Source organism: Neovison vison, chromosome 3 (genome assembly GCF_020171115.1).
Source record: "Neovison vison isolate M4711 chromosome 3, ASM_NN_V1, whole genome shotgun sequence".
NCBI classification, from domain to species: domain Eukaryota; kingdom Metazoa; phylum Chordata; class Mammalia; order Carnivora; family Mustelidae; genus Neogale; species Neogale vison.
The window spans coordinates 29,644,026-29,667,965 of NC_058093.1; the positions used below are offsets into that span (position 1 = coordinate 29,644,026).

At 59.4% G+C, this 23,940-nt stretch overlaps 1 protein-coding gene across 1 annotated transcript in view; it reads left to right on the forward strand.

Annotated features, from left to right (window-relative positions):
- The first annotated feature begins 1,442 nt into the window (after positions 1-1,442).
- The window catches only part of SPEG (striated muscle enriched protein kinase), a 48,120-nt gene continuing 25,622 nt past the window's right edge, over positions 1,443-23,940 (forward strand). The window contains 10 exon segments of the mRNA XM_044241665.1: positions 1,443-1,475; positions 2,516-2,558; positions 4,092-4,181; positions 4,265-4,601; positions 7,419-8,728; positions 10,502-10,645; positions 10,994-11,176; positions 20,314-20,489; positions 20,730-20,818; positions 21,675-21,850. Of these exon segments, the coding sequence (XP_044097600.1) occupies positions 1,443-1,475; positions 2,516-2,558; positions 4,092-4,181; positions 4,265-4,601; positions 7,419-8,728; positions 10,502-10,645; positions 10,994-11,176; positions 20,314-20,489; positions 20,730-20,818; positions 21,675-21,850 (2,581 nt within the window).

A 23,940-nucleotide genomic window follows, 5' to 3' on the forward strand; every position in this document is an offset into this window, starting at 1 on the left:
ACCACCTGTATGCACCCAGAATGTATAAGATATGCCTTTAAACTTAAAAGGGGGGGGGTCCATAAACTCACATAACTTCAGAAGCCAAGTAAAATCTGCTAACAGTTAGTGGCACTGCTTGTGTATGCTAGGATGAGGACTTGGATGGAGAGGACAGTTGGAGACACAGAACCTGTGTGGCTTTGGCTAAGTGATAGGCTGTCTCTGAGCCTTAGTCACTTGTCAGTTAAATGGAGGCAGTTCAGTGTTCTTAAGAGGTTGTTGTGAATGAGGGAACATTTTTAAAAAAATTTATTTATTTGACAGAGCACACAGGCAGGCAGAGAGGCAGTCAGAGGGGGAGGGGGAGCAGGCTCCCCTCCGTGCTGAGAGCCTGATGCGGGGCTCAATCCCAGGACCCTGAGATCATGACCTGAGCCGAAGGCAGCCGCCCAACCGACTGAGCCACCCAGGCACCCCTGGGGGAACATTTTTAAAGTGCCTGGCACTCAGTTAATGCTTAAGAAACTTAGTTATAATGATTGTTAGGGGGAGGGGAGAATTGAGTTTCGGGTTGCAAAATGTGCACAGTGGTGCGGTGTCGAACGGGAGGAGGACAAATAGAGTTTGGTGAGTATACACACCCATGAGTGAGAAGGTGGGTCATATTTGTGGCTAGTAGGAGAATCTCTGGGCATCTTAGCTGGTGTGTGTGTGTGTGTGTGTGTGTGTGTGTGTGTGTGTGTGTGGCAGGGGGCAAGGACGGAGGACCTACCATTGAGAAACTCCAGGGCCCTCTCTGGCTCTCCTGAGGAGCCTGGGGGTTTTCATAGTCTCAGTTGCTTTCAGCACGGAGCTCCCTCCTACCAGGGCCCTTGTCCCGTTTGTGACCTAGGCGCCCCCACCCGGTGCTGTGGCCCTGCGGCGTGTTCCGGCCGCCACGAGTTCGGTACTGCCTGGCACAGGGTAGTGTGCGCATGTTTGTGGAGTGAGCAAGTCGAGATGCGGCTGACCTTCCAGAGCGGCCCCGCGGGGAGCGAGTGGGGATGGCGTGAAGGCCGCGTCAGGCTGCCAATGAGAGGGTGGCCCGAACTCTCATAGGGACCGCTGCACCCCCTTCTGTGCCTCAGTTTCCCCATGTGCCCAGGGCCTAGGAGGCAGGTGCAGGGTGGGGGTTCCCGGAGGCAGGTGAGCGCCGCCCCGGAGGTCGCAGGGGAACAGGCCAGGGAAGGGGCGCCAGGTGGGGTGCAGGCCGGCGGGGGAGGGGCGGGCTCTAGACGCCGCCGCCGCCGCCGCCGCCGCCGTCTTCCCCCCGCCCGGGCTCCCGAGGCCCCGCGGCTCCTTCCGCCACCGGCGCCGGCTCCCGCCCGCTCCCCTGCTCGCCCCCGGCCCCGCCTCCGACTCCGCCCCGCCCCCGCCCGTCCCCTCCTCGCCCGGCAGCCGGCGCGGCCCCCTCCCCCGCCATGAAGAAGCTGTGGGTGAAGAAGCGTTTCCAGGTGAGGGCTCCGGGGGCGGGCGGCGCCGGGAGGGGGCGGGAAGGGCTGGGCGCCCCAAGGGAGGGCGGGTCACCGCGGCCGGGCCCCGGGGGAGGGGGCGCCGAGGCCGCGCCCGCCCCACCCAGCGGCTGAGGGGCAGCCGCCGGGCGCGCTCTGGGGGGCTCCCGGGCCAGTGTGCCGAGGGCGGCGGCCCCTCCCCGCACGGAAGGGCAGACCACCCCCAGCAGCCAGGCCCCGTCGTCCGCAATCCCCCGCGACCCCTCGGGGAGGCCCCCGCCGCAGCTTCGGCGTGGGTTGTCCACTGGCTTCTTTGCCACCTGGTCTCCCCTCTCCTCCATCCAACCCCGTCCCCCCGCCCCGGCTTTCCCCAGCCCCCCAGTCTGGAGCCTTCTATCTTCCCGAGCTCCTGGAAGCCACGCACAGGGATAGAGCTCAATAAATTCCCGGAGCCCTGCCCTGTTCTCCGCGTACCCAGGCCTCCTTTCTGCATTCGTGAGGCTCTGGCCCTTGTTGGACCTTGCCCTCTGGTCCCCCATCACCCTCCCTGCCCGGTTGACACCTATTTCAGGTATCTGTCCTCCCCATCCGCCCCTCCCCCAGCAGGAATCTGTGTCCTCATCCCTCCATCTCCCAGTCATCCAAGCACCCCCCCCACCCCCATCTCTTCCTTCACGGCAGTCAGCCTGCTATCTTGTCTTCTAGCTTCTACTCTGGGGTGTCCCTCAGGTCCCCAGTCCTGTGAGCCTCTGTCGGACACCCGGCATTTGACCCGAAGCTTTGCTGTCCTCTCTTCTTCCTTCTCTGCTCCTCCCCAGAGCCAAGCTGGGTAGCCTGGAGCTCCTGCTAGAAGGGTTGAAAGGCAGGGAAGAGTGGAGACATTCCTTGCAGGGAAAGCTGTGCATTACCTCTGTGCGTTACCTTCCTCCTCCTCTCCAAGCCCCTGGAATGAATTTCTGTTTAATACAGAGTTTGGATGGGAGGTAAGGGACAGCAGGAGTGAGCCTTCCTCTCAACAACTCATTCTGGCTTTTCTCTTTCAGAAAACCGGCCACTCCCGCCGGGCCTTTGGCCGACTCACCCATGGTGCGTGGACCACAGGCTACCTGCTCTAGCCCATGCCCACTCCTTCTCTTGGTCCATGTCTCTTCATGCCTCATGCCCAGGCCCTAAAGACAGCCTATGAGATGTGGGCTCCCCCAGTACACATCCATACTCACTCAAGGGGGTGCCTTGTACCCTGTAGCTGTAGGGGGAGGGGGGTCGAGGGGGGGGTGTCACTAGCACACCCCACCATGGGCCTTGACTCAGGGTGCTCCATCTGTGTGACCAAGTGGAGATGAGCTCACTGCCATGCTTTGGAACCCAGCACATGGCTCCTGCTTGTCATGGCACTCATAGAGAAACTGAGGCACAGAACCTGCTAGGAAATAGGCCAAGGAAACTTGGCGTAGCCTAATCACTGGGCACTTTTGAGGCCCATTCAGCAGTAGAAGAAAAGGATTAGGAAGAGAGTACTAGTCCCATCATGAGGCAGTTTGGGGGCAGTTTGCTAAGAAGGGTCAAAGCACAATGCAAATATTTTAAGAGAGAGTGGGCCTGACCCCTAATGGGTGGCCTGGGTCTGCGAGTGGCCTGACCACAAGTAGATGTGCATGTGTGTGTGTGTGCGCGTGTGCGTGTGTGTGTGTGTACGTATGCACATGTGGCCAGGGGCAGCAGTGAGTGTGCCAAGGGTATAGAATGGCTAGGGTAGTTGGAATCACCAGCCAAAAAGCATGTGTGCTCCCCAGCTGGGCACAGTGGGAGCCTGCAGGCTGTCAAGACTGGAGATGCTCTGCCCATTCCAGGTGTCTCCCTTCCCCTGCCCCATCCTCACAGGGCATTTCTGGACACTGGGTACCCTCATGCCCCCTTTGTCCTGTCTACCCACCATGCCCTGCCCCACAAACGCTCTGATAACAGTCTGTCCATGTCTCTCTCCTGCTGCTCCTATGGAAGCGAAGTTTTCCGCTCCTGCAGAAAGCAAAGTTACGGTAGGAAACTGGCCCTGGCCCTAGCCCTCCACTCCCCCCACCTCCCTGCCCGACCCCGGCCTCTCCTCACCCTGCCTCAGCTGCGTCCTGATGCATTCCTGCTGGTTCGGGGTGGAGGACGGGCCGGCCCAGCAGTTGGCCCAGTGCCCTGACCGTAGGACTCTGAGGTGACTCCCTTTTGTTCCTGGGGTACCGGAACCCAAAATTTAGAGCCTTGGAACCTAGGATCTTGTTATTTGGGGGCTGTACAGGAACCTACACTATCTCTGACAGGCGAGGCTGGGGAGGGCTGAGACTCTGGTAATCTAGTAATTGGCTGGGAGGGGCAGTGGCAGGTGGTTTTCAGGGCCAAGGAGGCAGGGGTGAGTCGCCAGAGACCCCTAGGTGAAGCCACGGGACTGGCCTGAGTAACCCCAGCTGGGCCGGGGTATGAGGTGGGTAAAAGAGGGGGGAAGAGAGGTGTGGCAGCCCCCGCTGGTGGTGGTAAGATGGAGCCTGCTGCGGGGGAGGCAGGAGGAGACACAGGGAAGAGTTGGAGTCGGAGGGAGGAGGGCCCTGCCCACACAGACCCCTTCTTCTCCAGACTCGGAGACGGGCGAGGATGACATCAGCGATGTGCAGGGGACCCAGCGCCTGGAGCTTCGGGATGACGGGGACTTCAGCACCCCCACAGGTGAGCTCTCTGGGCTGCTCTAAATGCAGGCAGGCGGGCTTCCCCGGGGAGGTGCCTGGGCTTCACCCTGCTCCTCTCTCTAGGGGGCTCCGACACCCTGGTGGGCACCTCCCTGGACACACCCCCGACCTCCGTGACAGGCACCTCAGAGGAGCAAGTGAGCTGGTGGGGCAGCGGGCAGACGGTCTTGGAGCAGGAAGCGGGCAGCAGGGGTGGCACCCGCCGCCCCCCGGGCAGCCCAAGGCAAGCACAGGCAACCGGGGCCGGGCCACGGCACCTGGGGGTGGAGCCGCTGGTGCGGGCGTCTCGAGCTAATCTGGTGGGCGCAAGCTGGGGGTCAGAGGATAGCCTTTCGGTGGCCAGTGACCTGTATGGCAGCGCATTCAGTCTGTACAGAGGACGGGCGCTCTCCGTTCACGTGTAAGTAACGGCCTTCCCCGGGCCCGCGCTCTTCCACCTCACCGCGCCATCCTGCACTGCCCCTCACCGCTCCGTCGGCCTCCACACCTCTCTCCCCTGCACCATCCGTCCCTCTATCCCTCTGTGCACTTCACCGCCCCTGCTGCCACCCCGGCCCCAGCTACCTACTCTGTCCTCCCACACCGCAGCCTCCCTCCTCCTGTGCCGTCACCACCCACAGCCTCCTGCTCCCACCTGTCCTGGCTCCCTGTGCCATCACCATGGTCTCGTGGACCCCTCTGTCCCTTCCTCATCCCCTCCAAGATCTCCACTTTCCCAGGGGCCCTCTCCTACCTCGCCCATTCAGGCTCCAGTTGTCCCCAGGATTCCCCCCACCCCACCACCACCACTAGGGCCCCCTCCGTGCCTGCTGTCTCAGCAGCTGCTGCCTTTTCTTCTCTCTGCACATTCCTGTTCCCATGTGGGCCTTTTTTCTGGGAGGAACGGAACCTCTCTGCAAGGCAGCTCCCGAGAGAGCAGGAGAGCAAGGGAGCAAGAGCGCGGCCGGGAGAGAGAAGAGAGTGAGGTGGTCAGGGAGTAGCTGGGGCCAGGGGCCTGGGCAAGCAGGATCCAGTCGGCTGTGTGGGTGGCAGAGGCAGGGGCGGGCAGAGAGGGCTGGAGTCAGGGGGCTGGGGTGGAGGCAGAGGGCTGGGAGTGATGCAGGCAGGGAGCATGTGAGGGCCTGGTGGGAAATGCCTGTGCAGGGGCGGGGTTGGGGGGGGTGAAGATTGTCCTGGCAGGGGGTGGCAAGGAGCCCTGAGCCGGAGGTGTTGGAGTGAGGCGTCGGAGCCATTTTTGGAGATTTGGGGGCTGGCAGATACAGGAGGGAGTGCTATAGTAGAAGAGGGGAGTGGCTGATGATGGAGGTATTGGGGGACATTTGGGGAGCTGAGAGGGACCTAACTTGTGGTGGGTATGGGTGCGTGGGGGAGGGACCATCTCCTCATCATGGAGGAGAAGGAAGGAGCCTTGGGGGGCAGGGCAGGGAGGCTGTTTTGGAGGTGGTTGCGGTGGCTAGTGGTAGGCAAGGGAGAGGTCTGGGGCAGGGGAGGCTCCCTGGCTTTATCTGGTTCACAGGAACCAGGCGCTGCTGAGCCCTGGACTGGCCTTTTCCTTCCCTGCTTTCCTTTGCCAGGCCTCAGCCTGAGCCTGGAGTTGCTATGGCAACTTCTGAGGAACCCATTTCCTTAGTGATGTCTCTGGTACAGAGGCTGGCCCAGGGCTCGGAACTGCTGGCAAGAGGCCTCCGCTGCTGTCCCCAATTTCCCTCAGATTTCTCTAGGAGCCTCATCCAGTTCCCAGAGGCCAATCCTCGGGGACTCTACTGTCCTTCCCCCAGAGTAGACTCTGCCTCCCCTCAGGTGGCTGGTTGAGGTTCTGTTCCCTCAGGGCACTGTGGATTGCCACTCTACCCCTACCCCTCTCCCCCTACTCAGCGGTGGGGCCTGCAGGGGCCGGGTGTATGCATGTAATCCGAAATGGCCTTCCACTCAGGCACCCCTAGAACTTCTGCTGTGGCCAGTACCCTATTTCTCGTGCCTTCCGTGACCTCAGAATCCTAGACACTTGGAAGGAAAAAGGGCTCAGGAGTCAGACTGCCTGGGTGTTGATCCTGGCACCAGCCATTTCCTAGCTGGATCACCTTGGTGAGGCAATTTACGTCTTGAGCCTCAGTTTCTTCATCTGTAAGCGGAGAGCGCTCCTAGCTCAGAGGACTGTTGGGAGGATACCGGGAGGGAATGCATTTTAAGCCTTTAGTACACGCCTGGCCCCCAGTAAGGATTCAGTGAGCCATTTCCTGATTCATTAAGCTCTTCCTAATGTGTCAGGTATGATGTTAATATCTCAGATTCCTTTCCTGGCTCATCTTTCTGCTTGATGTGTCCCCCAAGAGTCCAGAGGGGAAAACTGAGGCCCAGCTCTTGGGCAGGAAAGCTCTGTGGGGGAGAGGGGTACTCTGAGCTGACCAGTTTCTTCCCTCTTCCTCTTCTCCCACACCCCTTCTTCAGGCCCACGCAGTAGTTATTTCTGAGCTGAGTTATTTCTGAGCATACCCCTTTGGGGAGCTTCTGAGCTGGGGGGTGGGCAGCGAGTCGGGCAGAGATGGTAGGATGGTTTCAAAGGACTCAAGTTAATTTTCCCAGAAGCAGGACCAAGTCAAAGGCCTGTAGTGGGGGCAGATGGAAGGGGAACCTGGTTCTTCTACTCCCACCCCAGGGACCTCAGCTGCCACCTGCTGTGTTCTGGGAGCGCTGGTGAGGGGCTAGGTAGTCCCTGAGATAGGGCGTGGCTCCCAGAAGGGACTGCCTGTTCTTCTAGGGGTGTGTCCTGCTGAGGCTGGACAGGGCTGTGGGGGCCAGCTGGGGGCAGGAATGAGGGGGAGGCTGCATTCCTGAGAGGGCCCCTCCCCATCTACCCCCCCACCCTTTCCTCTCGTTTGGGTCCTAAGCTCATTCTTTTCTCTCTCACCTCGCTGTTGTCTTTCTGCTGTTTCCCAGCTTCTGGGGCTGGGGGGAGGGGGCTGGCCAGAGCCCTGGGGGCTGAGTCTGTACTTGGGCCCAGCTTCCAGCCCAGTCTTCTGGTGCCAGGGCTGCCAGCCTCTCCCCAGCACCTGCTCTGGCTGTTCCTTACTCTGGTGGGTGGGGAGGGGGAGCCGGTCTGACCCATGTCACCCCCAAGCCTTCCCAGCATGCCCCACCGTCCAAATCCTATCACGAGCTGAAGGTCTGGGAGGGGCGAGCCCTAAATCTTCTACCCCTCTTCGTCTTGGTTCTGCAGCAGTGTCCCTCAGAGCGGCTTGCACAGGGAGGAGCCTGATCTTCAGCCTCAGCCGGCCAGTGAAGCCCCCCGTCGCCCCGCCCTACCGCCTCCCTCCAAATCCGCACTGCTGCCCCCACCGTCCCCTCGGGTGGGTAAGCGGCCCCCGCCCGGACCCAGCGCCCAGCCCCCGGCCACCCCCACATCACCCCACCGGCGCACGCAGGAGCCGGTGCCGCCCGAGGACGCCACCGCCGAAGACAAGAGAGGGAAAAAGTCCAAGTCGTCGGGGCCCTCGCTGGCGGGCACCGCGGAGTCCCGGCCCCAGACGCCACTGAGCGAGGCCTCGGGCCGCCTCTCGGCACTGGGCCGCTCGCCCAGGCTGGTGCGCGCCGGCTCCCGCATCCTGGACAAGCTGCAGTTCTTCGAGGAGCGACGGCGCAGCCTGGAGCGCAGCGACTCGCCGCCGGCACCCCTGCGGCCATGGGTGCCCCTGCGCAAGGCCCGCTCGCTGGAGCAGCCCAAATCCGAGGGCGGAGCGCCCTGGGGCACACCTGGGACCTCCCAGGAGGAGCTGCGGGCCACGGGCAGCGTGGCCGAGAGGCGCCGCCTGTTCCAGCAGAAGGCGGCCTCGCTGGACGAGCGCACACGGCAGCGCAGCCCGGCCTCCGACCTTGAGCTGCGCTTCGCCCAGGAGCTGGGCCGCATCCGTCGCTCCACGTCGAGGGAGGAACTGGTGCGCTCTCACGAGTCCCTGCGTGCCACGCTGCAGCGCGCCCCGTCCCCTCGAGAGCCTGGCGAGCTCCCACTTTTCTCCCGGCCTTCCACCCCCAAGACCCCTCGGGCCGAGAGCCCCGCCGCCGCCGCCGCTCCCCAGCCGCCTCCTCCGAGCGTCGTGGGGAAACCCAGGGACGAGCAGGGGCGGCCCAGGAGCCGCGGGCCGGCGGGCAGGACGGAGCTGGGGGAAGGCCCGCAGCAGGAGGTTAGGCGCCGGGACCAGTTCCCGCTGACCCGGGGCAGAGCCATCCAAGAGTGCCGGAGCCCCGTGCCGCCCCCTGCCACCACTGACCCCCCTGAGGCCAGGACGAGAGCACCCCCGGGTCGAAAGCGTGAGCCCCCAGCGCAGGCGGTGCGCTTCCTGCCCTGGGCTGTACCCGGCCAGGAGGGCGCTGCTGTGCCTCAGACCTTGGAGAAGAACAGGGCGGGGCCTGAGGCTGAGAAGAGGCTGCGCAGAGGGCCGGAGGAGGATGGTCCTTGGGGGGCCTGGGATCGCCGCGGTCCCCGCGGCCAGGGCAGAGGTCGTCGGGCCCGGCCCACCTCACCTGAGCTGGGTAAGGCCTCGGCGAGGGCCGAGAAGGTGCGGAGAGCAGGGTGGGAGGGCGTTTTGGGCGTTGTGAGGGTGCGGTTTTACCGGGAAGCTACAGACCTGGGTTTCAGTTTGAGTGACGGATTGTGAAAGTCCTTGTGCTAGAACCTGCTGGCTGGTGAGGCAGTATGCAAGTGTGTTTTGGTGGAGGCTGAGTGGAGCTGAGACCTGACCAAAGAAAGGTGCCCAGATGCTTGCTTAGGTGCCCTGGGTCCATGGGGCTGCAGGGGCAAGGATCTAACCCAGGTGGGAGGCGGTGGTGGAAACCTAAGGAATCCTACCCCTCTGTGTGGGAAGAGACGGAAATCCATCTCAGTAAGTAATTGAGGTCAGGTCCCCAGGAGAGGCGAGCTGTGGTCCAGCCAACTCAGCCCAGTACTGTCCCCTGACCCATCCATGGCCATGACTGTTGGACCCAGTCTTTCAAGCTAGCCTCTCCCCCATCCTTGAGTCCTTGTATGGCTGTGCTGACTGTAGGCACATGCCAGCCTGTGTGTCGTGTCCTAGTCTTCCTGGGGACGGTGGCCAACAGCAAGAATGCTCCCCTGCACCTAACTGCTTACACTGAACTCCAGCTCAGGATCTGCTCCTGGATGGAGGCAGAGGCCTCTGCTCGCTGCACCCAGGACACCTGGTCAGGGTCTCTCATTGCACTTACCACCCTGGGTTTTTCGTCATTATATTTTTCATGGAAGGAGTTATTCTATTTCTTTTTCGTGGAGTATCATCTCAACGTTTTTAGAGATAATTAGGTACATGTTCCTCATCCTAGTAGCCACATTATTGTACCCCACAACACAGGCATTGCATGAACCGGGCTTTGGGGTTCTATTTTAACTTGGTTGCCTGCTCTGCAAGAGGTTGGGTATTACTTATCAGCTCCATCTTCCAGATAACGAAAGAGAGGCGCAGAGATGTTATCTAATTTGTCCAAGGTTACGGAGCTGGAAAACAGCTTAGTTGGGATTCTCACTGCTCTTCTGGCCATCTACCAGACTGTACCTCGTCTGGCTTAGAGAACGTCAGGGGTGGAAAGCGCCCAGAGGGGTCCACTACAGTGGAGTTTCAGGATACCTTTGTTTGCACGAGCTTCCTGTAAACGCTTCTTATGTCTGGCTGTCTCCCTGGTACTCAGACAAGCTTAGCATGCCGTGGGCGCGGTGTTACTGCTTGGTGCACGGATGGAATCAAAGCCCATTCATGAGGCTCTCAGACGGCTCCCGGACACACCTGCTGCTCCCTCTTTTGAATCCAGTGGCATCACTAATATGACAACTTACCCAGTGTTTGCCCTGTGACAGCGGTGTTAACCGCTTAAGGCTTCGGTCACTGTTAGCTTGTACTGTCTCTTTGGAATCTGGTAACATCTTGTGCTGTTCTAAGAGCACTTCCATAAAACAGGGCCTGATCTACGCAGTGACTGATTTGTATAAAGACAGGCATGACACAGTCTGGGCCTTCCACCACAAACAGCAGTGACCATGGCTGAGGTTGGGAAGCCAAACTAACATGGAGTCCTGGCTGCCTGTTTGAGAACCACCCCGCTGCCCACTGCTTCTGTCTTTTCTTCCCTGTCTCAGGACATTCAGGAGAGAGACCCCTTGATCCCCCAGCCCCCACCTTCTAGAAGCCCTTCTCTCTGGCTTTCTAAGATCCAAGGATACCATTATCCCCTTTCTCCCTGAGTCATCCCCACAGGGACCTTGTCCCCTTACCCTGTTACCCATGTCTCCGGCAGAGTCTTCAGATGACTCATATGTGTCTGCTGGGGAAGAGCCCCTCGAGGCCCCCGTGTTTGAGATCCCCCTGCAGAATGTGGTGGCGGCCCCAGGGTCAGACGTGCTGCTCAAGTGTATCATCACTGCCAATCCCCTGCCCCAAGGTGAGCTCTGGGGCTGGGCCCAGGCTGAGGTTGAGACAGGGAGTGGGAGGTCTCCCTCTCAGTCCTTGGAGGAGAGGGTAGGGGAGGAGGGACATTTGCTCCATGGGGCTGTGTGTGTGTGTGTGTGTGTGTGTGTGTGTATGTGTGTGTGTGTTAGGAGAGCTTTCCCAGAATCCCCCGGGAGAGGGGAGGGCAGACCTGGGCTTCTGTGAATGAGGTGGGGGAGCCCTCAGGATTCCCTAGGGTAGGGAACGGAGTGGTTTGGGCTCTGTGGAGGGGGAGGGGAGATTTGCCCCCAGTGGACTACTGTGGACCATGGCCACCAGTCATCCCGCTCCTTCCCCACAGTGTCCTGGCAGAAGGATGGGTCCGCGCTGCGCAGTGATGGCCGCCTTCTCATCCGGGCGGAGGGCGAGCGGCACACCTTGCTGCTCAGGGAGGCCCGGGCGGCTGATGCCGGGAGTTACACAGCCACCGCCACCAACGAGCTGGGGCAGGCCAGCTGTGCCGCCGTGCTGGCCGTGAGACCTGGTAGGGAGCCTGTGAGCCCGGGGCCCCGGGTGGGATGAACTTCGACCCTTCCCTCTCCCAAACCTAGAGCTCAGGCTCTGGGCCAGGGGGCATCATCTGTTCTCACATGTCGGCTGCTCTGCTGGAAGCATTGTAAGTGGCCTGGCCTTGGAGCCCGGGCCAGATTCCCAAAGGCACACACAAGGCTGGCCAATTCATGAAGTCGCTGAAATTTGTCTTCACATATCCTCTAAATGCCATCCTCCCTTGGCATTTCCCTAAAAATGTCCTATGGGGAAAGCAAATTATCCTTGAGTCTCTGAGAAAAAGACTCTCCCAGCTCAAAGGGCTTAAAAGCCATCAGGAGCCTTCTGAGGTCATTTCCTCTAGAACAGTACCCCCTCCCCGCCAAGCAAAAAGGATGCTTTTAAGTGCCACAACCCTTCTCCACGCCCTTGGTCCTTCTGTTGAACCCAAAGCCCTACAAGACAGGGACGCTGAGAGAACCTCGCTGGAGATGGCCGTGGCTGAGGCCGCCTTGCTTTCTATTTTTACGAAAGCCCTCACTTGGTGTTGGACTGCTTCCTTTGGGTGTAAGCCCAGTTTCTTTCAGGTTCAGGGTAGGGCTGGATGGGTGTCAGTGGGCATGGCTAGTTCTGCCCATTCAGGTTGCTGGGTCTGACAGTGTGCTGACCCTGGGCAGTGGGGGCAGGGAAGGTGAGGCTGGGTTGGGGAGGCTGTCCAGAAGGAAAAGACACAGACTCAACCCTCCAGGATATTAGCACTGGGTCATCAAGCTAGATCAGAGGACCTGGGTTGGAGGACAGTGCAGGGCAGAGGAGCATCAAGCCATGGGTCAGATTTATGGGGTGCTGGGTTGAGAGGAGCAGGGGCCCCGAAGGCCATCGGGGTGTAGAGAGGCAGCAGGAGGCGCTGGGTGTGGGACAGCACGCCCAACAGCACATGCTGCTCGGTCCCTTTCACTGGACACGAAAGGAGACCGCTTGCTGAGCCTGTCTTGCTGTGGGCCCAGGACTTTTGGACCTTTGCCATAAGGGTGATTTTGGTGCTATCTACCCTAAGCCCCCGTCCTGCATTTTATTCTTTTGTTTGTGCCCATCTGGCTCTGCAGAATAGCAAGCCTTCCTTAGCTCACATACCCCTCCCAGGAGCCGGTGTTTCAGACATTCTCCTTTTCCTCGCCCCTCCCACCGCGCTGATTCATGCTGGCCCTCCACGCGTGCTTCTGTCCTTCTGTCACCTCTGGGATCTGGCCTGTGACTCAGCTCCCAGCTCTCCTCAGGGGGCCTGGGGCTAGCTCCAGGACTCTGGTCAGTATCTGGCTTGGGCTGAGATCTGGCAAGGAGGATGGGGGGGTGTCCCGATACCGGCCTGTGGCCACTGGGAGCCTTTTAAGGTTGGGAAGAAGGCTTGGGGCAAGGCTGCTGTCCGGACTTGACTGGGAGCTCTGTGTTTGTCGTACTCAACCTCCCTGCCTTTCAGTTTCCTCCTTTGTGTGATTCTACCGCCTCATGAACAAAAGCAAATGGGTGAGCAGGCTTTATGTAAAGCAGTAGGCAAATGTTAGCTGTTAGTGTTATTAACAGGTGCCATTGTGCCCAGGTTTCCACGAGACTCCAGAAATCTGCCTTTTCCTTTTCTGCCCATTCTTCAGACTGTCTTAGGGATTCCTCCCCTGCTTTTGCTAGGCCCGCGGCCCCAGTTTTTCCATATCTCCCAGCCTTTGGGTCCTCAGCCCAGTGTGGCATGTCTGTGTCTCCCCGCAACCCCACCCACCCTGGGGAGCCACATTAGTCTGTGGCACTGGGCTTTGCCCCCAGAGAGCAGCCCCCATAAGTCATCCTGACTCCGCCTCAGGGCTCTCTTGGCGGAAGCAGACTTTCTTCCCCTACAAGGCACTGTTTGGTCCGGCACGGTTGGACAAGGGCCAGTGGACCTGGAGAGCAGCAGAGTGGGCGGAACCAGGGGGTGGCACAAACATTTGGCCAGGGCGGGGGTCTCAGGCCTGCACTGTGTGTGGAGTGAGGGGGTGGGAATAAGAAAGGGTGTCAGGCAGTGTGGCCCTGTGGCTGCAGGGGGGGTAGTGGGGGGCAGGCAGGAAGGCGGGGGAGTCAGACGAGGGAGGGAGTGTGTAGTGTCTGATAGGAAGAGGTCTTCTGGAACCACCTCCCTTTCTTATTCCTTAACCCCCCACCCACCCTATGGCCCTGGCAACCAGGCCTGGCTGCACAGTGCCCACCCCCAAAGGGTGTGCTTTGGAGAGCTCCCAGAGCTCAATTCCTGGTTGGGAACCATGGGTAACTAGACAGCGTAGTTGGTCAGGCATTGGAGGGCAGCATCTGGTTCTCATCCCCCCTGCCCCGGGGCCCCTTCCAGCCTGCCCCAGCCTGCCCCAGCCAGCCCCCTGAGGACTTCTGCTGCAGCCACAGTCGTTCTCCCAAAGGGGGTATGTGTGTTGGGGCGGGTGGCTGGGGAGAGTGAGAGGTATGCTTACCTGAAGCTGAGCATTCTTAACTACCCACGTCGGTCACACGACATTTACTGATATGGCCTGGCTGCCAGCTTCTACAGCTCTCTGGGCGGTGTCCTTCCACACCTCTTCTCTTATTTGGCCACATCGTCCCATATCTGTCCCTTGGAGAAGGAGATGATAGGTGGTGATACACCCATTTTACAGATAGGAAGACATAAACATGGAGAATGAAGCGACATAGAGCTAGCCCAAGGCCCGCCACCTTTACTGAGCAGCTATAACCGGCCTAGGAACGTTGTAAGCAGCAGGTGATTGGCGGTGCTGGAAATGCGTCAGGTGGTGGCGGAAGAGGAGGACATAGATGGGCATTTCCTGAGCGCTCCCTGCGTACCCAACCCTGTGTCGCTTGCCTTACCACATTTACTCCTGCCCGGGTTCTGTTGTTATGCCCACATTACACACAAGCGAGCTGAGACTTGGAAAGCCCCGGCAAAGTGCGTTAGAGAAATGCTGATCAGTAGAACTTTTTGCCATGAGGGAAATGTTCCAGATGCACCTAGTCCCGTATGGTAGCCATTAGCCACGTGTGGCTGTTGAGCTCCTGAAGTGTGGCTATTTCGATCACGGGCACTGGATTTTTCTTTTCTTTATGTTTTAATGAAGATGCGTGTAAGTAGTCTCAGGGGCCTAGTGCCTACGCTGTTGGGGTGCTCAGTTCTAGGAGCAGAGGGCCAGTTGGGGGCTGATCGTGATCCGAAGCCCTGTCCTTGGGTCTCCCAAGCCTCCACTCTTCAGCGTTAAGAAAGAATTTGTGCTCATGAGCTCCCGCTGGTTGGGGAGCGGGGTGAGGGGAGGAAGGCAGATGCCCTCGTTGGGTGGGTCTCATGGGGGGCTTTTCTCTCCTTCCTCCCTGCGTTCCCCATCTCCACTGTGGCGGTGATCCTGCTTTGTCTCCCTGCGTGCATGTGGGATCACGTTTGGCTCATCTCCACCTTGGGTCTGACAGGAGGCCCTTTGGGTGCTGGTCAGGAGGAAGGCGGATATGGGGGCTCCATCCTTTTGCCTTCGGTCCTCCCTCAAGCATAGATCTTGTACATTTGAACCTAAGGTTCTAGCATTTTCTGGCTGAGACCTTGGCCTCTTCCTCTTTTTGTAGCTGGCCATAGTTTTCTCACCTGTGAGGTGAGGGTCTGTATGTCCCCTGGGCTTAACTTACTGGGTGAGATTTATGAGGCCCTGTGGGGATGAGGAGGTAGCTAAGGACATTTGGGCCAGAGGATATGGCTTTTCAGAGCTCCTTCCGGCCCTCCCATAGGAATGATACCATCATAACAGGACAGACTTTGGTTATAGGGGCTCAGGAGTATAAAGGGAAAGGCACCAGCATCTGCCCGTGCCCCTTCTCCTGGCTGTGGCTGCCACAGTCACAGCCTCTCCCTGTGAAGGCAGGAGCTGCCAACGGAGGGGACCTCGGAATGCCACGTGACCCCGTTGCCTATCCTTGAAGGAGTTTGGTCAGCATCTGAAAAAACAGTGTGGGCCCCTTGACCAGACTTAACCCTTCCTTCCTACTCCTGGCTTCCAGAAGCAAGTTGGCCCCGGGGGGTGTCTCCCAAGGCTGCTCCCTCACGGTAGGTGTTGTCAAGCTCAGCCCCGCAGAAGAATGGGCACCTAGTCCACTGTGGGCGCCAGTGCTTTGTCCAGCACAGAGCATCTCCTTGTAATCACGCGTGGGGAGTTAACGGTTGCTGTGGCTAGGTCAGACCAGCTGTGACAAGTTCACTTGGCTTCTTCATCCATTGAAACCAAAACAGAAACCTCTGGAAAGGGCGATACCCGCTGCAGGCCTACTTGCGTCTCCCTCTGCCCTTGGGCTCGCTGACTTGCACAGTGGTGCGAGCACAGAGGAACCCGCTCTGGAGACAGTGCCCGTGGAATGCGGGTCGGGAATGGCCGGGCCCCGGATGAGGCCTTGCTGACTCTGCGTGTCACCCCGTCCCTCCGAAGCCTCGAGGAGTTCCCTTTGGCTTTCAGAGTGAAGGCCCCGCTCTAGTCCCCGTCTGGACCTGAAGACCTGGGACATGGGAGCCCCTGCTCTAACTCTGTCAGCTTTACTCCGTTTGGGGGCCAGCAGGTTGAGCTACAATTGTCTGTATGTTCTTTTTTTTTTTAAGATTTTATTTATTTATTTGACAGACAGAGATCACAAGTAAGCAGAGAGGCAGGCAGAGAGAGAGGAGGAAGCAGGCTCCCTGCTGAGCAGAGAGCCCGATGCGGGGCTGGATCCCAGGACCCTGGGATCATGACCTGAGCCGAAGGCAGAGGGTTTAACCCACTGAGCCATCCAGGCGCCCCTCATCTGCATGTTCTTACTGTCTCTGAATATTTGCTCCCGCAGCTTCCTTCTCCGGAAAGACTTTTTCTCTTTTTCTCTTGCTTCAGCCAAACTCTTAATTCCTATACCACCCTTTCCCTCAGTTACCCTGTCTTCCCTGAGCCCAGAGGAATCTGCTGTCTGCACTCTGTGGCACTCATCTGTCCTTCTCTTGCCTCCTCATTATTCCTGCTCACTGTTCTGGTTGTGTATGGAGGGGATTGTCGTCCTGCCAGCCACAAGGCTCCTGAGATCAGGACCATGTGGACTGCAGGATTGTGTGTGAGATAGTGAGGTGGGGGTGGGGGGGTGGAGATCTGGGTGGCTTTCCCAGCCCCGGGAACAGCCAGGGTGACATGGAGAGGCTGGGCCAGACAGGCATCTATGGAGGGTACTGCTGAAGACCTGCCGAAGAGTGGGGGATCTTGGGTTAGCTGAGAAGTCCCCAGAGCGGCAGTCTTCCGAGTGTGGTCCCCAGACCAGCAGCGTCCGCATCACTGTGGGAATATGTTAGGGATGCACAGTAATGTACTCGGTGCATCAGAAACTCTGGGGGCGGGGCACAGCAGTCCGGGATTTAAGCCCAATCCTGAGGCACCGTGAGCTTTGAGAACCTCTGCTAGAGAGTCAGGGACCTTGCTCAAGATGGGAGGCCAGATGTTGCTGTGGGAAGTGCCTGGGCTGTGGAGTCAGACCTCTGAGGTTCTGAACCCTGCCCCCAAGTTTAGTGGCCAGATAAGATGGAACTTGCCTCTTAGGGTCATCTTCCTCCCATGAGGATCACAGGGGTCCCTAAACTTTCATGTACAGAAGAGTACATGTACTTGTACTGGAGTACTTGTACCTGGAGGGCTGTTTAAAAAGATTTTATTTATTTGAGAGAGAGAGCGCGCGTGCGCGAATGCACAGGAGCAAAGATGCAGAGGGGCAGGGAGAAGCAGGTTCCCACTGAGCCTGGGGCCCGATGTGGAACTCAATCCCAGGACCCCCGATCATAACCGGAGCCGAAGGCAGGCACTTAACCCACTGAGCCACCCAGGCGCCCCACCTGGAGTGCTTTCTAAAAATGTAGTTTTCTGACCTCTGTTTTAGGAAATCTCATTCTTCAGGTCAGGGTAAGTAAGGCCCAGGAATTTATGGTTTAAACGGGCTCCCAGGCGGTCCCGATATGGGTGGCTGAGAAGCCTGGGTGTAGAAAACCTTTCATTGTAGGTGGCTGTGACTCTGTTTACCCTTAGAATGTCTCAAGGCATGTTGGGACCGTATTGAACTAAATGTGCTGCTCTAGGTGGGAAGAGACCCCCCCCACACACACACACTGAGGGCTCCCTCACACCTGTATTTTCATCAAGTGAGACCAAACTGGGAGCACTGTTGAAAGGCCACACACATGCACAGAGTCCGTGTGTCTTGAGGGTGATGGGGTGTGTAGGGGCAGCACTCACATGGTGGGTCTGTCTGCCTGTTAGGTTTGGGGACACCTGCTCCCTACTTCCTGGCCCGTGTAACGGTATTTCCCACACTGAGAGCCTGGCTTGTGGGTGGAGCAGGACTGAGGTACAGGGACTGGCTGCAAAGATGGTTTTGGTGGTGGGGCCGGTAAAAAGTGGGGTGGCACCAGAGGCTGGCGTAGAACCACAGAGGTTTTGGGAGCTGGAGACAGAGATCCTCCATCTCTGAGGAGGCCTGAGGACCCTGATGCAGGTGGATTCTCGGAGCATGCAGTTCCCCCAACCACCACCAGGGGTCTCCAAGGCTCCCTGCAAGCGTTGCCAATCTGCTCAAATCTCTGAGGTCCCTCCCTGGGCCTGTGAGTGCCTACAGTGCCATCCAGTCTAGAGGTGACCCTGGAGGTCACAGGCTCCGTGACAGGGAGGGGGCTCCCACCTTCAGGGGCCACGCCTGGCATCTCAGCATCAGCTGGTGGCCCAGCTCCTGGCAGATGTTCACCAAATGCCATTCTGACTTGCCTTCCCACCTCCACCTCAAGACAGCCAACCTGAATGGTGGCCCCGTCCTCTCCCAGTCCCCCACTCCTTCTTCTCTGGCTGGGAAACACAGGTCATAGCTTGGGAATGTATCACTGGGTCATGGGGAGTGGGGGGTGATAGGAGGGGGAGTGTCTGGGTAGCTCAGTCGGTTGGGCGTTCAGCTCTTGATTTTAGTTCGGGCCGCGGTCTCAGGGTCATGGTGTCCAGCCCCACAATGGGTTGCCGGTGGGGAGTCTGCTTGGGATTCTCTCTCTCCCTCTCCATCTGCCCCTCCCCATCATGCATGTGGTTGCGTGTTTTCTCTCTCAAATAATAGATGAATAGATCTTTTAAAGGAGTTGGGGAGAGAAGGCCATGTGACCTCTCTTCAGCAGCTCCCCTGTTCTGCTGTTCATCTCCAAGCCCCTTCCGCAGTCCCAGTCCAGATGGCTGCTCATTGTGCAGCATTACTAGAAGCAGCCCTTGCCTCATGACCCTTGGCCCTGGGGGGCAGCCAACAGGGTGAGACACTATTGCCAACAGTGCCCCCGTCCAAGCTGGTAGGAGGAGAGGTGGGTGCAGGACCAGTGCCCCCGGGTGGCGCTGGGCCAAACCTGCCGTGGCAGTAGTGGGGAGGCAGGTGTGGGATTGGGGGCGCTCTCAGGTGGAGGGGGTATTTCCGGGAAGGAGGCCGGAGGTCCTGACAGTTCTGTGATTGTCAGCACCACAGAAGAGGGTATGGCCTGGCCCCAGTATTTGAGGCTGATCAGCACATTCCCACGTGGGGCTCTTGGTGGTTTGGTCCGAGCAGGGGCGTCCTCAGGGCCATCTGCCATCATTGCCTCCCTCGGTGGGTGCGTTGGAGGGAGCGGCTCGGGGCAGGCACCCATGTGCTGCTGCGCACCTCACCCCTGTCTCCCCTGGGGCTGAGGCCCCGGCACTTCAAGTGGAGACACCAGTGAGGGGCTTTGCTCTTGTCAGGGTCCAGAAGCTGTAAGGAGAGAAGAAGCAGATCCTGCTGCTGGGGAGCAAGCAGGGTGGCTAAATACAGCCAGGCCAAGCGTTCTGCCCCTCCCCTCTCCTCCCCCTCCACTCCGGCCTCGGACTCCCTTGGACTACTTGTGGTCTCAGCAGGCACCACCTTCCCGGCCAGCTGCCTGCCTGCCACCCAGCCTGGCCCTGCCTGGCCAGCCCCCACCTCCCCCCCTCCCCTCCCCCAGGCCCTCCGTGTGGAGACTCAGCAGGTCAGCAGTGGGAGTCAGCCGAGTGGGGCTGGGCGGGCTGGGCTTCTGCTCCCTGGGGAGCCGGCTGGGGTGGGCAGTGGGCAGGCGGTAGGAGGGCCCGGTGCCAGGGCAGAGCCTTCAGGACAGGCACAGCCTGGGGTCTGTGCTCAGAGTCTCGGGTGAGTTGGGGTGCAGCCCTGTGGGGGGCCGGGCCACAGGGGCTTGGGATGGGGGGAACCAGGAGGAGGGGCCAGGGGGCTGTGGCGGATTCATGTCTGTATTTGGTAGTCGGACAAGAGCCAGCTCAGTGAGGCTGGGCCCCTGGCCAGTTGCAGGGGAGGGCGTCAGGGCCCTGGGGACACCCCTCCCCCAAAGCAAACCCTGGTGCCCCCCTCCCTTTCCCCAGTCTGAGTTGCCCTTCTCTGTGGATGACTCAAACCGCTTTTTCATCCCCTGAGAGTTTTGGGGACCGTGTTCTAGGGCTGGGGCCAACAGGTGCCCCTGGGGTATCTGGGGCAGGAAGCTGAGAAGGGAGAGGGGGAAGGGCGGGCTGGACGGTGCCGCCTCACTGGCCCTGGCACTGCCGGGTTGGGGCTTGTCTGAGGTGTGTGTTCCTCTGCACCAGGCCCAGCTCACCCGAGACGGGTGCCTGGGCTGTACCACTCTGGGGACCATCTGCATTAGAAGCTTGCAGTTCCATGCCAGGAATGTGGGTTCCCTGCTCCAGTAGAATTTCAGGTCTCCCATCAGGCCCAGGTCCTCTGCCACTTGAACCCCTTGTCCCAGGCTATTTGCTATGGTTCCCCTACTCAGGGGGTTCAACAGTATCAGCGTTAGGAGAGTCTGGGGCAGAGCAGGATTTAGGGGCTTGGGGACAGGAGACGTCTGAGCGAGGTCACACAGCACGCAAGTAGGAGCCCCAAGAAGTAAAGTCAAGGCAGGACTGGTCTTCCTCCTACCTAGGCTGTGTGAAACATTCCAGACCTTATCAGGTCCTTGATCTGGGGCTGATCTCTCCAGCTGTGTCATTCTCTCTGTCCCCCCTTCCTCCCCTGGAGTCTCTCTTTGCCACTGTCTCTCCTTTCTCTCTTTTCCAGGCGGGTCCACGTCACCTTTCAGCAGCCCCATCACCTCTGACGAGGAATACCTGAGCCCCCCAGAGGAGTTTCCGGAGCCTGGAGAGACCTGGCCCCACACCCCCACCATGAAGCTCAGTCCCAGCCAGAACCGCCGCTCCTCTGACACTGGCTCCAAGGCACCCCCCACTTTCAAGGTCAGACTCCTGAGGCCAGAACCCAGCCCTTGGGCACCCCCATTCCTTCATGTAGGCCCTTGTTCTTGGGGCCCCACCAGGTTCTAACAAGACCTAGAGTTAGGCCCTATTAACTCTTCTAATCCGGAGCCAGCCTCAGTCAGCCCAGTGTGGAAGAGGCCTCTATCCCAGAATCCTCTGGCCCCCGGGAGCCACCGCTGGACCCTGAATATCTCCCTTGACACTTGGGGTCCCCTTCAGGTCTCACTTATGGACCAGTCAGTAAGAGAAGGCCAAGATGTCACCATGAGCATCCGTGTACTGGGGGAGCCGAAACCAGTGGTTTCCTGGTGAGTAGCAGCACCCCTGTAAGTTTCTTCCTCTGAGGCCTGGCCTCTGGGTAGAGGGCAGGGGGCCATTTGTGGACTTGCCTGTGACCTGCCCAGGGGTCTCATCCCAGGTCCAGTGGTGTTGCTCCCTGAAATGCCCCCGCCCCTTTGTTCAGGCTCATTCAGGGCTTCTCCTTCTTGGTGGGGGCCGGGAGGGGGGAAGGGTTGGGTAACAAAAGGTCTCCCGGCTGTCCTGCTGAGGATGAATGGGCGGAGTCATCTCTCACAGGAGGCTGCCCTCTCGTACCCCCATCAGGTGACAGCAGGGTGATTTTTGAGGCCTGCTCTGCACCCAGCCCTGTGCTAGGCCCAGGCATAACATTTTGTTTCTGCTCTGCCAAAGCGGGGGGCTGAAGGCTACAGTGCTTTATCCCAGGTGCCTGGGACCCTGATTCCTGTTTGCTTAGGTTCTTAGTAGTTTAGGTCCCTGAGTTTTCACTTGTCATTGATTAGCCAGTGCCGTGTGTGATTTTTTTTTTTTTAACATTATAAGTTATTTCTCATCCCTTTCAGGAAGTGGGAAAACTGTTTATTATAGAAAATAAAAATAAAACACAAAGATAAATAGATAAAAATAAGACACATTTCAGAACTATTAAGAGCTGAATAGTTGTGGTTAGGTTCCAAGAAGGGCAAGTTCCCACTAGGCAGAGGTGTTCTGGAAATTGCTGGTGGAGGGCTGGGATGGCCGAGTGAGGGTGAAAACTTGGCCCTGTAGCCCAGAGGACAGATCTGGGAAGGGGGTAGATGATGTGAGGCGCCTGTAGGGGCAGGTCAGGGCCTGGGTCCCCAGAGTGAGTTCCTGTCCCTCCGACAGGCTGAGAAACCGGCAGCCTGTGCGCCCAGACCAGCGGCGTTTCGCCGAGGAGGCAGAGGGTGGGCTGTGCCGGCTGCGGATCCTGGCGGCCGAGCGGGCCGATGCTGGCTTCTACACTTGCAAAGCGGTCAACGAGTATGGCGCCCGGCAGTGTGAGGCCCGCCTGGAGGTCAGAGGTGAGTGCCTTACACTCTCCATGAACCCCCCGACCCCCCGCCCTAGCCCTGGCCACATCCCTGCTCAAGTGCCAACTTTGACAGAACCTCAGATGGAGGATGTCACAACAGGCCTTAGAGATCCCATAGTTGGTTGCTTATATTGTAGCTGAGTAAACTGAGGCACAGTGTGTGCTCAAGGCCACACAGCAAGTTCATTGCTCAGCCTACTACACAGTATGGCTTTCCCTGTGCTCAGTCACACCTTGTCCCTGTCCAGGCTCCTCCCTCACACCCACCCTGCCTCTCCCCTATTGCTCTTTGCCCTCCTACCCATCCCATTGCTGTGCAGAAGCGTTGTGGTTGGAGGGGGCAGTGGGGAGAGTCTGATAGCTGGACCCGTTCGGAGGGGCCCTTGGGGTGACTTGGGCTTGAAGCACTGGAGAGTCCCTAGGGGTGCCAGGGTGAGCAGGACCGTGGAATGTGGAGAGGGCTGGGCCCCCGGAGCCGGGGCAGAAGGGCAGCGGACCTTTCAGGCAGATAGCAGGCAGGCCTCAGCCAGGCTGCCCTTGGGGGACTGGTGGTTTTCCTCCCTAGGGCTGGTCATCAACCTTGCCTTCTACTTCCCCCTTCCCTGTGAGCAGCTCAGGGCTGGGAGCCCCTCCTTAGCTCCACACTCAGCCATCATCCCTCCCTTCCTGGTAGAGGCCAGCTCGGAGAGCTTTGCAGATACCTCTAGCCCCTGCTGGAGTTCTGACTCTCACAGTCATGGTCACCTGCACTGGACACTGCCTGCCTCAGTCACCAGCCCAGTGCCTCCCATTCTTGGGGCTGCCACTTCCTTGGTTTCTGAAACCTTCAGCTCTCCCTGCATCCATATCTGGCCCCCATTCCCTGGCCTCTTCCTTCCCCTCCAGGGTCTGGCTCTGCCTCGCTTCTCTGTGTTAACCCGTGTCTTGGTGCTTCTCTTTCTTTGGGGTTCCTTCTGACATCCCCTAGGCTTTGGGTGCCCCGATGCCTGTGGATGCCCTTTCCCTGGTTGCCCATGGCCTCTGCCTGTCCAGGAACCCCAGAGACCCTCCCAGCCTCTGGCTGGCTGCCAGCCCCCTATCCCCAGGCTGATGTGGGGGGAGCTGAGAGTGGCAGGGCGCCCTGGCCATTTCAGAGACCACTCTCCACGCAGAGGGGCCCTAGCCAGGTCTGCGTGGCGTGCGTGTGCGTGCGTGTGCGCGTGCTGCACTAACCTGCCGCTTGCTGACTGAGGTTTTTGTCTGTACACAGGCGAGTGAGCTCAGGGGGCCGCCTGCGCTCCCCCCGCTGCCCTCCGAGCTGCGCCCCTGTCTCAGGCACCTCTCGGACCTCGCTGTGTTTCACTGCCTCCTGCCCACAGGCCCTGCCGGCCCGCCGGCCCGGACCCTGTCCCAGCCTCCCATTCCATCCCCTCCCCACCTTGTGCAGCATCCTGGGATAGCCCGCGGGCCCCTAGGGACCCTTCCTCCCCAAGTGGACATAGGGCTGGGCAGGCTGGGAGCCCCCACATGGACTGAGTGCCAGCAAGGGGCTGCCATGAGGGCTATGAAGAATCCCCCCACCCCCAGTCTCTCCCTGCAGGGGAGCACCCAGCAAGCGCATGTGCTACCGCTGCTGCAGGCCCTGTCTGTCTATCTGTCTGTCTGTGTGTCTGTGACAGTCAGGGAAGGATGCGTCGGAGCCGATGTGGGCAGAGGCAGGGCGGGAGAGGATAGGGCAGAGCACCCACAGGCTGGAGGGGCCTAGAGAGGCAGGAGGCTGTTGACAAGGGGCTCATGACGCAGGGGACCGGGCACTCACCATTCCAGAAACGGGTTTCAGATGGCACAACGCTTTCTGTTTCACAAGACACTAAAAGCCAGAGGCCCTCAGGCCCTACGCTGATGAGGAGGCCTGACCCAGTCCCGCTCTGGGCAGGTTCAGGGCTCATCTGGGACTCCCCTATTCACTGTCAGGGCCCAGGATGCTCTGTCTGGGAATGAGGGTATTAGCCAGGGTTGGCCAAAGAGTAAGGGCCTGTTGTTGTGGGTGTGAAGACATTTGAACAAAGCTGTTTCTTAGCTCAAATAAAGTCCAGTTTG